Raw genomic sequence first — 17,709 nt, forward strand, 5'->3', positions numbered from 1 at the left:
GTCCTTACTCAGCTCTTACTCAGTCCATGGGAGTCTTGACTTAGCAAGGCCTGCAAAAGTTGAACCTTTGTAACAAAGAAAAATAAATAGTTTAGTGTGATTTTGTTTTTGTGAACTTTGCGTCACAAACATTTCCCATACCTATTGTGGAGAGAAGACAACAGTGATGTATGAACTGGATTTTTATGTTGTCTTTTTTTCTTTTCCAACAGCCTTCTTGCCTAAACAATCAGCTGGTATACGTGGACTGCAAGAAAGGAACCATGGTCCAGGTGGACAGTTCTCAGAGAATGCTAAGAATTGCTGACCCAGATTCAAGATACAGTGGATTCTACAGCATGCAAAAACAGAACAACCTACAGGCAGATAATTTCTATCAAACAGTTTGAAGAATTGCACCTTTGCCAAGGATTTGAGAAAGAAGGAGAGCGAGAGACTAAGTCTGCTATTAAAATAAAACTAGAATTGTGCACTTGCTTAGTGGATTGTATTGGATTTGTGACTTCATGTACAGCTCTAAGACCTTACTGGGATGGGCTCTGACTCCTGCAATGTGCCGGAACAAGCATTCCCACTTTTCCTTGCGATAACTGACCAAGAGTTTTCTTAGAACCAAAGTTTTAAAACTTGTTAAGATGTATTTGCTTGTAACATAGCTATAGAGATTGTTTGGGTGGGTGAATTTGGGGTTGGGTGGTGAAATGAGAGAGAGCTTCAAAGAAGAAAAGCTGGTCAAGCTTGGCTCGGGGAGAAAACAAATAAAGAATATTGCCAAGCATCAGGATGGTGGCTTTTCTTGTTGCTCTGAAACTGCATTGTTGCAGCAAAGCCTAACCCCACATGGAAACAGAAAACAGAGGTCTGATTTTTTTCCCAGCTGTTGCTACAAAAGTATACTCCTAGAACAGAACCTGTCATGTCACAGGTATGGTGTAGCTGCATATATTTTTCTATATGACAAGAAGCTGCAGTAGTTAATGATATAGCAAGGAAAAGGTTATAGCAGAATATAAAGGGTGGGTTTATTAAGGATGTATAAAATTATATCTTGTGCTGCTTTTTGTTTTAATTTTGTTTTCTGCAAAGCTGATTGGCCAGATTTTGGCAGAGTTAGCAAATGACTGAGGCCTAAATAATTCCTGATATGAGCACTGGATCTTTTGACGGCAGTATTGAAGGAAGGAAGCGAAAGTCAAGAACACCATGCAGTTCCAGGGGCTTTTGTTTGTTGTGTTTTTGTTTTGTTGTTTTGTATTAATCTCTGGTTGTTCAGACAGTTTTAGTGGAGGAGGAGGAAAAAATATTTTTGTTGGACAAAGCTCTTGCTTAAATGAAAGAGTAAAAAAGAGACTGTTTTAAGGTTTTTCCTGTTGTTCTTATTTACTGGTTATGCAGATTAGAAACTACTTCCATGCTAGGAAGCTACTTAATTTTAATTGTATATTACTCAAGCACCTTTTTTGAAGCTCAGAAAAAAGGAGATCATGCTTCTTTAAACATTAGCATTATAGGAATATTTATGTAAATATAATTATGCTAAAAACAACAAAGTATTTGTATGTCTGTGTGTATATATGTGCATATATATATAGTGTGTGTGTGTGTGTGTGTGCATACACACAAACACACTATATATGTATATGTATATGTACAGTATATATATGGTATCAATCTGTATATATACAGTATATATATAATTTTCTATTTTTTTCTTGTTGAATGTATTTTTATCTGAGAGATTTTACCCAGAGCAGAAACAGATAAAACAGGCATTCCATAGCAGTGCTTAATTGCTTGTGAGTTTAGGAGAGACAAGAGGAGCATCTCATTCTACCTACCGTTTTATTTGATTTGAAAGTGTTTAGTGTGTGTGTGCGCGTGCATGTATGCGTGTATGTACGTGTGTACACTCTTGTGTTTGTGTATATGTGTGTGTATGGTATGTGCACGATTATAGCAGTAAGCGTTGCTCTTGCTACTTGCTACATTTCAGGGTGTTTCTTATTTTTCTTCTCCTGCTTAGCCTTAAAAAGGCTTTTAATGAATGCATCGGCTAGAGACACTGATGGCAATATACATGCAGCACTAATCAGCTCCGTAGAATAACACCATCCGCTCCTTGATTTTTTTTTTTTTAATTCAAACAATTGTTTGAAACAACTACTGGAATATTGTCCACATTAAGCTGGAAGTTTGTTGTAGCTTGCCTCATTGATAACTCTGACTGTGTAATACAAAGTTAACTTTCCAGACAGGTCTTGGCACTTTTATACTAATTACCCATTTGTGCATTGCCTTTTTTTTTTTTACAAATGCTTGTCATAAAAGACACAGATACCCAGTATGCTTAATGTGAAAAGAAAATGTATTTTTTTGTAAAGGAACTCTCAAGTATTGTTGTAAATACTTGGTCAGAGGTTGCTGAACTTTAAAACTGAAAAAAAACCTAATTTATTATTATAATGACCTAATTTATTAATCTGAAGATTAACAATTTTTTGTTTTAGAATATCAGAAAGGTGTTCTAGCTGTTTGCATCAAAGAAAAAAATAGGTGTATCATTAAGGGTCAACATTTTTTCTATTTATATATGACTTCAGTTTCCGAAAACAAGAAAAAATGTAGTCCTCCCAGCATTTTCTACTCAATATGATATTGAAACAGATAGGTTTCTGTCCAATTACAAAGATTCTGTCAAGACAAATCATCCATTCCTTGCATAAGAGTAAGCAGTCTTTATCCAGAAATTGTAAAAGCTTGCTTTTGTTTTACAATCAAGGCCATATTCTGAAAATATTAGCAGGATATAGGACATGGTGTAAAATGTTTTTTATTATTTTATTATTATTTTAAAGATATGATTTATCCTATGTGCTGTATCCATTACACTCTTTTACTTTGGTTCCTGTTGTGCTCTTGTAAGAGAAATGCAGATATAATTTTCTGAAAAATAAAATAGACGCATATGTGACACTCGGAGTGCACTGCAGTTCAGCAGATGGCTTGTTTACTTTTTTTAACTGTAAGGCGGTTTCTTGTAATTTGGCTCTTGGCAGCACAATAAAAATTTTAAACCTAATGATGCACTTTTTAAAAAATGTTCATATTTATGACTACCATAAAATGTTTGAGACATTAGTTTATAATTTATTTATTCTATGGTGATTTATTTCCTTGAGATTAGAATTTGCACATTATTTTTGCCCGACATTGTTCTAAAGTAGTTTTGAACCAAGACAGGTCAACTACAGGCCTTTCAATTAGGGACAGTTTTTGTCACACACGAGGTTTGAACTGAAGAATTTTCACAGGGTCATTAGAAAATGTTTGTGGAGTTTTAGCAATAAAATTATGGACTATATCAAACTTCACCTCATCTCATAGACTGAAATGTCTCAAAACTTAAACTTTTAAAATTAATACATATTAACATAAGAACTACTATACTGGGTCAAACCAATGTTCCAGCTAGTCCAATATCCAGTGGCCAGAACCAGAGCTTCAGTAGACTTGTACAGAAAAGGACAACTGGAGCGATCCTCCCATCTTCCCCGTCCAGGTTCTGTCAGTCAGAGGTTTAGGGTTGTCCCAAGCATGGGGTTGCATCCCTGACCGTCTTGGCTAATAGCTATTAATGGACCTATCCTCCATGAACTTATCTAGTTCTTATTTGAACTGCTCCACGTTTGGCCATCACATCCCATGGGAATGAGTTTCACAAGTTAATTGTGCATGGTGTGAAAAAGTACTTCCACTTGGTTGTATTAAACCTTCTACCTATTAATTACATAGGGTGACCCCATTTTTTGTATTGTGGGAATGGGTAAATAACACTTCCTTACTCATTTTTTCCCCACCACTGGTGATTTTATAGATCTCTACCATATCCCTCCTTAGCTGTCAATTTTCTAAGATGAACAGTACTGACCTTTTTAGTCTCTCCTTGTATGGAAACCATTCAATACCTTTGATCCTCTTCGTTGCCCTTCTCTGAACCTTTTCCAGTTCCACTATATCCTTTTTGAGATGGGGCAATCACAACTGAACACTATTCAAGGTGTGGGCATATCATGCATTTATATAGTGGCATGATATTTTCTGTCACATTTTCTACTCCTTTCCTAATAGTTCCTAACATTGTTAGCCTTTTTGACCATTGCTGCACATTGAGCTGACGTTTTCAGAGACTGGGTATCCATGGTGACTCTGAGATCTCTAGCCTGAGTGGTAATGGTTAATTTAGAACCCCTCATTTTGTATATATACAGAGGAAACACGGGGGGGGGCACGCATGGTCATGTGTGTCCCTCTCCCCCAGATTTCTGCCAAGGTTTTCTGGCTGGACCGCCTCCCTGTGCAGCAGCTCCTGGAGCTGGCGAGCTGCAAGCTGTGGCCACAGGGAAAGGCAGCAGCAAACAGCTGGGAGTTGCAGGGAGGGGGCATTGTGGAAAAGAGGGGTATGTGTGCCTGGGGGTTGGGGGAGAGATTCAAGCTGTTCAGGGGAGAGGGGGACCATTAAATTGTGCCTCCCCACTCAGCTGGTACCAGTCATCTCTGCATGTATAGTTGGGATTATATTTTTCTAATGTGCATTATTTTGAATTTATCAACACTGAATTTCATCTGTTATTTTGTGAGATCCCCCTGTAACCAGGGCTGGATTAATGCAGGGGCTTTAGGGGCTGCAGTCCAGTGCCCCAGGCTAAGGGGGGACTGGCGAGCAGGGCTCAGGCAGGCTATCTGCATGCTGTGGCCCCACGCCACTCCTGGAAGCGGCCGGCTGCTGGCATGTCTCCGCACGCTGCCCCCACCCCCACAGCTCCCATTGGCCGGGAACTGGCCAATGGGAGCTGCGGGGGCGGCGCTTGCGGGCATGGGCAATGCATGGAGACAAGCTCTCCCCCTCCCCCAGGGGCGTGCAGAGATGTGCCAGCAGCCAGGCACTTCCGGGAGCAGCATGGGGCTATGGCAGGAAGGAAGGCAGCCTACCCGAGCCCTGCTGCGCCACTGTCTGGGAGCCGCCTGTGGTAAGTGCCTCCCGGCCAGAGCCTGCACCTTACACCCTCTCCTGCACCTCAACCCCCTACCCCAGGTCAGAATCGGCTCCACCAAATTCCCAGAGCCCGCACCCTTCACCATCTCCTGCACCCCAACACTCTGCCCCTGCCTGGAGCCCCCTCCTGCACCCAAACTCCCTCCCAGAAAGAAACAAATATAACAGCTGTTCTAAGGAAAGAAGTAGGCTATTTTGAATTAACTATACCTCTACCCCAATGTAACACAAATTCAGATATAATGCGGTAAAGCAGTGCTCCGGGGGGGAGGGCTGCGCATTCCGGCGGATCAAAGCAAGTTCGATAGAACACGGTTTCACCTATAATGCGGTAAGATTTTTTGGCTCCCGAGGACAGCGTTGTATCCGGGTAGAGGTGTATATTCTACATGTTTTAAGACTAAAATGTAACCACAGAATGGCTTTGTGTTAATTAAAAGGCAAGTTTAGTATAGCGTTAATAGCCTTGATGCCATAATTGTAATCATTTTGTTTCAAATTAGGAAAAAGACTTGTATACAGGGGACCCACAAAGTCTAATAGCCCCGGATCCACAGGAGAGTTAATCCGGCTCTGCCTATAACTCTTTGCAGTTGGCTTTGGACTTAACATCTTGAATAATTTTGTATCATCTGCAAACTTTGTCATTTCACTGTTCACTCCCTTTTCCAGCTCATTAATGAATATATTGAACAGCACAGTACAGATCCTTGGGGGACTCTTCTGTTGACCTCCCTCCATTTTGAAAACTGACCATTTATTCCTACTCTGTTTCCTTTCTTTTAACTGGTTACTGATCCACGAAAGGACCTCCCGTTATACCATGACTAATTAGTTTCCTTAAGACACTTTGGTACAGGACCTTGTCTAATGCTTTCTGAAAATCCAACTATTATGTATCAACTGGATCACCCTTATCTATGTGCTTGTTGACATCCTCAAAGAATTCTAATTGATGGGTGAGGCATGACTTCCCTTTACAAAAGCTCTGTTGACTCTTCTCCCAACAAAAAGGGTCCATCTACGTGTCTGATAGTCTGTTCTGTAGAATAGTTTCAACCAATTTCTCTGGTACTGAAGTTAGGCTTACTGAACTGTGAGACATAACACAGGATACAATCTGGACTGTTGAACAGCTGTGTTCCCTCAATTCTCCAACCTGGAGTGCTTTATACACTGCATTGCTGTCAGAGCAGCCACTCCTGGCCTGCTCACCCACAGCCTCCAGCATGTAAATTACTCCCAGGTGAGTATAAGAGAGCTCTTAGCAAGCCACTGCTGAATTATATTGCAGAATGACACCAGCAAATTTCCAGCCTCAGGCTTGTCCCCAGAAATATGCATCTTGTACTGCCCAGCTCTTTCCTTTTGGACAATACAAGCTTATAGAAAGTGTCATTTCATTAATAGAAAATGATATGCACAAACCCTGTTATCTGAAATGGAGTTCCTTAAGTAATTCAATTCAAACACGCACTAGTTTATATAAAAACAAAACAAGTTTATTAAATACAGATAGATTTTAAGTGATTACAAGTAATGAGGCATAAAATTCAGAATTGGTTACAAAGAAATAAAAGGTAAAATGCAAACTAACACCTAACTTAACAAGCTAAGTGAACTTGAAGCAAATGATCGCTCTCACCATATGTTCTAACAGTCTTACTGGCTGAATCTTTCAGTCAGGATCACTTCCCCATCCAATGATGCTTCATTTGTCTTTCAAGCATTTTTTTTGCGGTGAGTAGAGAAGGGAGAGAGAATTTGTGTCCTATAGTCTCACTTCTTTGTCATTTTCCTCTTTGAAAATCATCTCCAGTTGAGGTTCAGGCCACAGCAAGTCTGTTGGATGGAAACCTCCAGCTGTTCCATTGCCAAGATGTAAATTTCTCGCTTACACCCTTCTTAATGCCAAAGAATGGCCACTTACCCAGGTGATGGTCCATTTGATTTTGTTGACACCTGACGGAGGCATCAGTTTGTCTTTTGTCTCTCAGAACTTGATTTGGGCTGCTTCCCCAGATTTGGAATATGCCTAACATCATACAGTATTGTGTTGCCACACAACTCATAAATCATTACTGTTCTGGTAAAATGAGTTTTCAAATGATACATTTTGTACAAAGTATGTCTTGTGGGGTATCGGTCTTGTAAAAAGGGTGAACATAGGGGTACAGACTATCACAGCCTGTAATTGCCAGGATCACCTCTGGAGCCTTTTTTTAAAAATTGGCATCACATTAGCTATCCTCCAGTCATCTGGTACAGAAGCTGATTTAAATGATAGGTTACATACCACAGTTGTTAGTTCTGCAATTTTTATTTAAGTTTTTGGGTGAATACAATCTGGTCCTGATGACTTATTACTGTTTATCAATTTGTTCCAAAACCTCTCCATCCTCTGCAATAAAGACCAATGCAAATAATGAATTTGGCTTCTCTACAATGGCCTGATCTTCTTTGAGTGCTCCTTTAACACCGTGGTCATCTACTGGCCCACTACCTGTTTGGCAGCTTTGTGCTTCTGATGTACTTTAAAAAATTCTTACTGTTAGTTTCTGTGTCTTTAGCAAGTTGCTTCTCAAATTCTTTCTTGGCCTGCCTGCCTTGTACGTTTACACCTAACCTGCCAGAGTGTGTGCACTTTCTTACTATCCTCACTAGAATCTGACTTCAAAATTTTAAAGGATGCCTTTTGCTTCTAATCACCTCCATTACACTGCTGTTTAGCCATTGTTCCATTCTTTGGTCCTGTGTCTTTTCTGATTTGGGTTATACATTTAGCCCTGAGCCTCTATTATGGTGTTTTAAAATAGCTCCTATGCTCCTTGCAGGCATTTAATTCTTGTGACAGTTCCTTTTAATTTCCATCTGACATGCATCCTCATTCTTGTGTAGTTTCCCTTTTTAAAGTAAAATGTTACCAAGGTGGGGTTTTTTGGTGGTATTCACTCTACAAAGATGTTAGCTTTAATTACATTATTATCACTATTACTGAGAGGCTCAGCTATTTATTGGACCAGCTCCTGTATTCCACTTGACTGAATCAAGAATTGCCTCTCCCTTTGTGATTCCAGGACTAGCTGCTCCAAATAGTCATCACTGCTGATGTCTAGAAATTTTATTTCTGTGTCATGCCCTGAGGTGACATTTTCCCAGTCAATATGAGGATTGTTGAAATCACCCATTATTATTGCGCTTTCTACTTCTGTAGCCTCTCTAACCTCCCTTAGCATTTCACAATCACTGTCACCATCCTGGTCAGGTGATCTTTTTGTTCATTTTTTTCCTCTAGGGCTTCCCCCTTTCCCCCCACCCCATACTTAGTGTTTCGAACAGAGAGATTGTATCAAACTTGGGATTGTCTTAAACTCTTAGCCATAAATGTCCAGTACTTTGAAAAAATCATTGCAATAGCTTTAAACATGGCTTGTTTGCAGATACCATTGAGACAAATATTAAACCATGTGTACAAAATAATACATTCTCGTGCCTTAATTTCTGTAAGGATATACAAAAGAATCTAGTTTGCATTATATAGTATTATGTTTAATAAATTATATTTTAAAATGCTGCATTAAAGGCATAAGCACAATGGGACAGTGTTTGACCATAACAATTTATTTCCTGACTTTTGAAGTTGATGTTGCTAAGCCCACCCTGCTCACTGTGGCTCTTGGATAGCAGGGCTTCTCAACCGTCATCTCCAACAAGAATCCATGTCAAGTGCAAAGGGGGAAGCAGTGCTGTAGACACTACTGAGTCTACAATAACTTACCCTCAAAGCCAGAGAGCAACAAGAGTATTGGACAGACTCTGTCAAATCCCCAAAGCCCTTCACTGCCCCTCAATGCCAGTCCCTTTCCTAGAACCAGATCTGAAACCATACTGTTCCCTCTGTTCAGGGAAGTGGAGGAAAGTACAGAGAGGGTCTTGTTTAAGAACTGAGATCAAGGAAAGCTTAGCTGTTAAGAGAAACAGGAGAATCAGAGTTTATGGGAAGGGGAGCTCAAGGGAGTGGTAGTAGGAGATATTACTGCAATTTCATCAGTTCATATCCAGCTACTTCAAAGCTGAGACATCTGCCTGCATCTTCAAATCCAATCAGCTCTGGGCAATCTAACAGCAGATGAACAACCAGCAGTGAATGTTTTCTCTTTCATCTGGCCAGTATGACATTATCGGAATAATTTAATTTTATTCTGACTTGACACTGGTAATTCCCTGGGCCCTGTGTGTCTTGTGCAAAGAGAACTGGAGTACTGCGAGTAGAAGGGGGGAGCTGCCCCCACAAAGCCCAGAGGAACAGGTAGCAGGATATCAGCCTCTGTAAGCCTTTCATTGAAGACCTTATCAGTTCCTAGGATCATGAACTGAGAATGTAATGTATTTGTTCACAATAATGTAGATTGTGTTGGTATTATAAATAAAAATTGCTTAGTTTCATATGAAACGATATGCTGCCTATTCTTGGCCTGTATCCTTAAATACTTGCCTTTGAATAGGTGGTGGATGAAACCAGTGCTACCCTGAGGGATGTTATCTGAAAACTTATGCTGTAGGAGTGTGCAGGCCACAGATTTAACCATTAAGTGTTAGGCACTGGTTCTTTCTGCTGAAGTGATGGCAGAGAGCCCCCCACCATGCCCAATTTGTCATGTGTGTGAGCTTTCTAGTCCATGGGAGATCCAGGAAAAAATTAAAAACAAAGAGCTAATGCCCAAGGATAGGCTCAAAACACTGGTGTTTCATTTAACAGGAAATACCTTGGTACATTGCACAAGAGACCCATATATGCAGGTTCTCTCGTAAAATAAGTTCTCTCCTGCCATGTAAATCCAAAGTAGACAGCCTAAAGAACAGCCTCTATATCTCCACTGCAAAAAGAGGTGTGTCTTTACATTGATATAGCTACCTCAAGTTAGCCACTTCAATGTAAAATCCTAGTGGAGACAAAGTACAGGTAATTTGTATCTCAATGTGGTAATCATGGTCAACTCTATACCCCCAGCTGGGATTTACCTGGAATAACTACACTGAGGTAGAAACCACAGTATCTTGTCTCCACTAGGATTTTACATTGAGATACCTAACCCATATTTTTTTCTACTCTATAATTGCAGCTGAAGCTTCTGGAAGTGGAAGGGCTCTTCCTTGACTGGCTTATTGCATAGGAAGAAAAGAATGCAAAGTGATTGTTGCTACCACAAAAAAGCAGCATGCCAAGGCAGGAGGAGACATCAGAAGGGTTGGACGGAGATGGACCTGTCTTTGCTGAATTGAGAGGCACAATGGGAACAAAGGAGCCAGCAGAGGAGCAGTAGTTGGAGAAGAAAAATCATGTAGGGTTGTAAAGGACAGCAAGAGATCAAGTCCAGCCCCCCCTGTGCTGAGGCAGGACCAGGAAAAGCTAGATCAGGGGTCGGCAACCTACGGCATGCGTGCCAAACACGGCACGCAAGCCGATTTTGAATGGCACGCAGCTCCCTGCCGCGGTCCCGGCCCTCAGCCCCCCGCCCACCCCTGCGGGGGCAGGAGGCAGAAGCTTGGTTCTGCAGCAGCCAAGCTTCCCCCCTCCCCCGCTTCTTCCCCCAGCGGTGCTTTCCTGCCCCTCCTCCTCTCCGTCCCTGGCCAATCAGCTGATGGCCCTAGCGAGGGAGAGGGGGCAGAGCGGCAGCGTGTACACAGCTCTTTACAGGACGCAGAGAGAGGTAGGGACGGAGCCTGGGGGAAGGGGGTGAAACAGGGCATATCCCTTCCAGCCCCCTGCCATGAGCCGAGCACCCCCGCCTTCTGCCCTGCACTCCCCACCCCTCTGCTCTGAACCCCCCCACCCCAACACCCACCCATCCCTCTGCCCTGCACCCCCACAGCCCCAGCCCTCTGCCCCGAACCCCCCCACACCCCAACACACCCAGCCTTCTGCCCTGCACCCCCACAGCCCCAGCCTTCTGCCCTGCACCCCCCATACCCCCAGCCTTCTGCCCTGCACCCCCCAGCCCTCTGCCCTGATCTCTGAACCCCCTCACACACACAGCCCAGCCTTCTGCCCTGAACCCCCTCCCCCAGCCCTCTGCCCTGACCCCTGAAACACACACCCCCCCCCAGGTCTGGGGTCCGGGCCGCAGGCCCTGATGAGCCCTCTGCTGGCCTAGGTGAACAGAACCCCAGGCTGGCAACGAGCTGAGCAGGCTGGTGGCGTAAGATCAGCATTTTAATTTAATTTTAAATGACGCTTCTTAAACATTTTGAAAACCTTGTTTACTTTACATACAATAGTTTAGTTATATAATATAGACTTATAGAAAGAGACCTTCTAAAAACGTTAAAATGTATTACCGGCACGTGAAACCTTAAATTAAAGTGAATAAATGAAGACTCGGCACACCACTTCTGAAAGGTTGCCGACCCCTGAGCTAGATCATTCCTGACAGCTGTTTGTCCAACCTGTTCTTAAAAACCTCCAATGATAGGGATTCCACAACCTCCCTTGGAACCTATTCCAGACCAGATCTATCCTTACAGTTAGCGGAGATTAAGCCCACTGCTTCTTATCCTACCTTCAGCAGACAGAGAACAATTGGTCACAGTCCTCTTTATAAGTCCTTAACGTATCTGATGACTTATTGGGTCCCCCTTCAATCTTTTCTCAAGATTAAACTTGCCTTGTTTTTTTTAGCCATTCCTCATAAATCAGGTTTTCTAAACCATTTATCATTTTTGTTGCTCTCCTGTGGACACACTCCAATTTGTCCACATCTTTCTTAACGTATGGCACATGGGACTCATATCACAGGCCTCACTAGTGATGAGTAGAGCGGGACAATTACCTCACGTCTCACATATAAAAACAACAAGGAGTCCTTGTGGCATCTTAGAGACTAACACATTTATTTGGGAATAAGCTTTTGTGGGCTAGAACCCACTTCATCAGATGCATGGAGTGGAAAATACAGTAGCAGGTATATTTATACATGAAAAGATGGGAGTTGCCTTACCAGGTTGCGGGGGGGGGGGGGGGGGGAGGACAGGGGGAAGGAGGAGTCAGTCTAACGCGACAATTTAATTATCAGTAGAATACCAAGAGAGGAAAAATCACTTTTGTAGTGGTAATGAGGGTGGCCCATTTCAAACAGTTGACAAGCAGGTGTGAGTAAATTAGTATGGTAAAATTAGGTTTTGTAATGACTCATCCACTCCCAGTCTTTATGCAGGCCTAATTTGATGGTGTCCAGTTTGCAAATTAATTCCAGTGCTTCAGTTTCACATTGGAGTCTGTTTTTGAAGTTTTCCTCCCTTGGTATTCTACTGATAATTGTCTCATTAGACTGACCCCTCACCTGGTAAGGCAACTCCCATCTTTTCATGTACTATGTATAAATATATCTGCTACTGTATTTTCTACTCCATGCATCTGATGAAGTGGGTTCTAGCCCATGAAAGCTTATGCCTAAATAAAGTTGTTAGTCTCTAAGGTGCCCCAAGGACTCCTTGTTTTTGCTGATACAGATTAACACGGCTACCACTCGGAAACATATCTCACATATGACACTCTTGTGAATACACCACAGTATATTATCCTTCTTCACAACTGAATCATAACCCCCCAGATGCTTTTTAGCAGTACTACCACCTTAACAATTATTCCCCATTTTGTAGTTGGGCATTTGATTTTTTTTCTCTCTAAAGAAAATACAGTATAGTCCCCATTATCTGAATACCACAGGGGACATGGATTTTTTTCAGATAAGTGGGAGTTTGGATCATTGTGAGGTCAGGAGCCATTCAGCAACAGGGTAGCCTCCCCCACAGCTAGAGTGACCAGATAGCAAGTGTGAGGGGGTAATAGGAGCCTATATAAGAAAAAGCCCCAAATAGCGGGACTGTCCCTATAAAATCGGGACATCTGGTCACCCTACCCACGGCCAGGGGCTCATCCTTCGCCTGGCAGTCCTGGCCTGGGGTTTCAGCTCGGCCCTGCTCATTCACTCCTGGGATTCCAGAGCTGCAGAGGGCTCCCTCCTCTGCCGCAGCACCAGTGACACCCAATCTCTGAAAGCACAGGGTGGGAGCTGTAGGTTGCAGTCCTGGCAGATCACAGCAGAGAGACGCACACTGCAGCCTTCCCTGTACCTTGTGCCTGCAGGGATCAGGTGCCAACAGCCCCTAGCAAAAAAGGGTGATCTCTGTAACTCCACGATCACAGCCCCGCTCACTCCTGTTTGGAATGGCTGGGCTACAACGACCTCCCTACACTGCCCCAAGAGCCATTCAGCAGCAGGGTAGCCTGCCCCAGGGCCGGGGGTTTGTCCTCCTCACTGTCCTGGCCATACTTCTCTGTGCCACGTGCTGTGGAGAGAAGGGGTTTGGGTTACTGCAGTTCAGCTCTCCGGGTTTTGGCTACGGTGATCACGCTGCACTGGATTTCAGCTTGGTGATTTCTGAGCAATTCTCCAACCTGTCCAGGTGGATGAATTCTAACCCTGCCCTCCCAAGTGCTACGCCCCCTCCCAGCTGCAAACCTTATCAGCGCACCCTGCCCACCTATATCCCAGGCCTGACTGAAAACACTGACCAGGAGCGGCCCGAAGTGCCCCCAGCCTGACTGGGAACCACTGACCTCTGCCCGTCCAGCAGGACCTCCCAAGGCGCGGCCGAGTCCGAGCAGAGGCTGAACCTTGCTGAGGCCCAGCGCTGGCAGAGAAAGGGGGCGCTGCCTAGAGGAGGCCGGGGCTAGGGTCACGTCCCGGGGATAGGAGGCTCGCGGCGCGCGGCTGCTGGGATTACCTGTCTGCCGCAGCTCGGTTAAAGGCCCCCGTGCTGCGAGCGCCGCGCACTGTGCGCGGCGCCGCCACCTCCCCGCCCGCCAGGGCAGGAGTCAGGCCGTTCCGCGCACGCGGCGCGGGGGGCTCAGGGTCTCGCCCAACGGTCACTCGGGACGGGGGCGGGGCTGGCTCCTTTCCGCTCTCCCCGCTCCTAGGACCCCAGCGCCGGCCCTGGCCTATGCCAGCCGCGCGGCCGCCTCCGCCGTTTGCAGGCGGCTTCTTTGGGCGCCAAGGCCCCCAGCGGGCCTCTTTGGCCCGGGACCGGCCCCGCCCCGTCTCCGCTGCAGCGGGAGGAGCCCCGGGAGCGCGCTCCGCCGAGCGCGCAGCCCGGTGTCTCGGTGGCGGCCATGGCGGCGGCCTCGCAGCGGGACCCCGGGGACTGGCAGGATTTCTCCGGCTTCCAGCCCCCCGCAGGGAGCAGCCCCGAGCCGGCCCGGGACGGGGGCACTTGGGGGCCCGGAGCCCTGGGGGAAAAGCTGCTCCTCTGCTTCAAGCCCCCCCCGCCTCGGGACGGCGGCAGCGAGAGCCGGGTCCCGCTGCGGCCCCTCAGCGAGCAGAGCGCCCTACAGGAAGACGAGTGAGCGGGGGCGGGGCGCCGGGAGGGGGGTGAACGGCACGCGCGGGGGCCCCCGTAGGGGCCTGCAGCACGTAGTTGGGAGAGGGCGGCGCGTGAAGGGTCCGTTGGGGTGGGAAGGCCTGGAGGGGACAAACGGGTGGGGGTGTCCCCGTTCGGTGGGGTGGGGGCGCTACTAGGCTGACAGGGCTGTGGCCTGTGCGTGCTGGGCCTCGCCACACTGTAGTCAGCAAACAGCCGCGGTGGGGGCCCAGCGCAACTTGGCTCTGAACTCAAGTTCACACCCGAGGCGGCCCTGTGGGCGCTGCTAACTAGAGCTGCTGCCAATAGTTGTCTTCATCTTTCCTATGGCCACTTAGAAAGCAACGTTAAAGGTCAACATCCAAGTTTGTCAGCGTCTCTGTGCTTTCTCCCCGGGGTTATAAACCCCGTGTGCGCTACTGTTGTAACCCAGGGGTCAGCCAAGGTGAGCGAATGCCACACCTTTTCCGCAGGGTAGGCAGACTGTCAGTGAGCACCAGCAGCAGGGCTTTCCTCCTAGGCTGCCCCCATTGAGCTAAAATGGTTTAACAATGCCCCTTTTGCCCATCAAGACAGGGTCCTAGTTTCATGATAGTCTGTGAGAAAAAAGAACTAGATAAGTTCATGGAGGATAGGGCCATCAATGGCTATTAGCGAGCATGGGCAGGGATGGTGTCCCTAGCCTCTGTTTGCTAGAAGCTGGGAATGGGCGACAAGGGAAGGGTCACTTGATGATTACCTGTTCTGTTCATTCCCTCTGGGGCACCTGGCACTGGCCACAGTTGGAAGACAGGATACTGGGCTAGACGGACCTTTGGTCTGACCCATTATGGCTGTTCTTATGACATGTATTGAACATTACCACAAATCCTGTGGAGAGTTTTCTTTTGATTTGATGGGGATCCAGCAGCCTGTTCCTCTCTCATGGGATGAAGTTGAAGATCAGAGGGATCTGAAACACTACAATAAAAATCTCATAATGAGAATACACGATAACCAGTTTTAAATTTTTAAACTTTTTTAGTTGTATATGGAGGGATTTTAATTAGCGAAGTGACAGTTCTTCACCTAGGTCTAGCCACACATAAAATTTGAAGTTAAGCTTTTTTTTTAGTCATTTTTAGGTCTCACTATATTTTTTTTCTTTAACTCAAATGACTAAATAAACTTATCTGAAAAAGCCCAGATCTTCATCTTTGGCCTGAAACGAAGCGTGGATAGTTCTAGACACAAAGCAGAATTTTAGAAAAAGTTGAGTATTGCAAATGGATTTGTAACAAAGTTAAGTTTTAACCTTTCTTTCTTAATCTTTCACTTCCATAAACATTAGAGACTTTCCTGACTAGTGCATTTTTATTTTTACTTGTACATTCCTTCATAGTTGTGCAGTCTTCACTGAAATTAAGTGAAGTTTTGGCTTGGGAGTTGCTGCTCAACTTGCTAATTCCTAGTTTTGAGATGCACGAGGCAAGGGAAATTAGAACAACAGAGAAAAGAAGTAGGAAAGAGCATTGTCTGGCTAACATTTCAACAAAGGGAAATTTACCCCCCCAAATTTTGTTACATGACCCATCAGGAAGCATGGCTCTTTTTCAGTTTTCTTTTTATTTCTCTGCCGTGCAAGCATCAGCAAATGAGTCCCCTTTTTGCATTGCAGGCGATACATAAATAAAACCAAACTTTTGCAGCGTTTATTTCTTTGACTGTAAAAACTTTAAAAATATTTTAAATTGAATACCTGAGAGAATTCCCAATTGATACAGGTATTAAAAAAAGATATTCTGTGTTTTATTTTTTGTTTTTGTTTTGTAGAAGATCAGTTGCTATTCATTTCAATATCAGTTTGTTTCTTTAATCCTTTTGTCCAGGATTTGGAATGCTTTGACTGATAATTATGGTAATGTAATGCCAGTTGATTGGAAGTCCTCCCACACCAGAGCTTTGCATATGCCAACACTGAATCTCTCAGAAAAAGGGGTAAGTTCTGTAGCCAAAAACCTTTTGACGCCTTTTCGTCTTGGTACAGAAACAACATAGGATGTAATTTTTATTAAAATTTTTATTAAAATAGTTATTCGTGATCACTTTAAAATATTTTTCTTTTTAATGTGTTTTTGTATCGGCATTAGCAGCAAGGGTTGTCTTTTAACATTGACAGATCTGATGCATACATTTCTGCTCCTCGCTTTCAATAAAGTGTTATGATGTGGGTTCCTTCTAAACTGACTGACAGGTCAACAAACGGACCAATTTGCATAACAGAGGGGCAAGGGAAAGACAGTAATAAACTGTGGAAGTCTTCTTGTTCACTTACAGTCTTGCCTCTTGTGTATTGAATGGTATTCCTGTGTCTTGGTAAATTCATTATGGACTTTTTCCAACCAAGGCCATATCCTGCAATCAGATAGATACAGGCAAATCCCTGCATCTGTGTGGATCCAGTTGCAGGATCGGAGCCCAAATATAATTCCTTGCTCTACAAATATGTGAGACTGAAATACAGCAACACTTGCCTCTTCCTACTAATGGAGAAAATAGGCACCACTAGCATTGCTTAGCCAAGAAGTGTCATTTTAATAATATAATGTACTGAAGCATATTGTGAAAGTTTGGATGTTCTTTTGCAGCCTAATAACTGGGTGATTGAAAAAATAAGATTGATACCCCAATTTTCCAATGACACTTGGTGAGGTATTTGGGAAGATTGCCTGTAAATTTGCATCCAACCACAAGCATGATGAAATTTGCACTGAGCACCAGAAAGACTTTAATGAAAACATAGCACATGTTTTACACAACAGGATACTCAATAGGCACTAAATTTGAAGATAGTTTGGGAGGGATTTGACAGACTGCAGGTAGTTGACCGTCTCAGTGAAAATCTTGATCTAGTTAACAAAACTGGAATTGCATAATAGAAAATCAAAAACTGATTCTAGTGAGGCAATGGATTTTTCTTATTGTGTAGCCAGTATGATTGGTCCCAAATACAAAGGTCATATAGTGAACCCAGGGTATGAAAAAGCAAGTAAATGAGACAGGGCAGCTAAAGTCAGAATTCTGACAATTTTTAAGAGACCTTCATTCCCATCTAGCCAATTCAGCATTAGTCAAGTGTATTCAGCACATTCAGATTGGTTTGTTTGGGTGAAATGTTGTAATAGATAAGGTGGTGAAAATGCAAATAATATGGTAAAAGTATATCCGTATATAACGGCATAATGGTAGGCCTAGTG

At 44.1% G+C, this 17,709-nt stretch overlaps 2 protein-coding genes across 2 annotated transcripts in view; both read left to right on the plus strand.

Annotated features, from left to right (window-relative positions):
• The window catches only part of CRIM1 (cysteine rich transmembrane BMP regulator 1), a 314,885-nt gene extending 314,496 nt beyond the window's left edge, over positions 1–389 (plus strand). Inside the window, exon 17 of the mRNA XM_065401910.1 lies at positions 213–389. Within this exon, the coding sequence (XP_065257982.1) occupies positions 213–389 (177 nt within the window). The remainder of the gene's footprint in view (positions 1–212) is intronic.
• A 13,836-nt stretch (positions 390–14,225) lies between these two features.
• The window catches only part of FEZ2 (fasciculation and elongation protein zeta 2), a 53,066-nt gene continuing 49,582 nt past the window's right edge, over positions 14,226–17,709 (plus strand). Inside the window, exons 1-2 of the mRNA XM_065401113.1 lie at positions 14,226–14,455; positions 16,342–16,450. Of these exons, the coding sequence (XP_065257185.1) occupies positions 14,226–14,455; positions 16,342–16,450 (339 nt within the window). The remainder of the gene's footprint in view (positions 14,456–16,341; positions 16,451–17,709) is intronic.

The sequence above is a fragment of the Emys orbicularis genome, chromosome 3, assembly GCF_028017835.1.
Source record: "Emys orbicularis isolate rEmyOrb1 chromosome 3, rEmyOrb1.hap1, whole genome shotgun sequence".
NCBI classification, from domain to species: Eukaryota; Metazoa; Chordata; order Testudines; family Emydidae; genus Emys; species Emys orbicularis.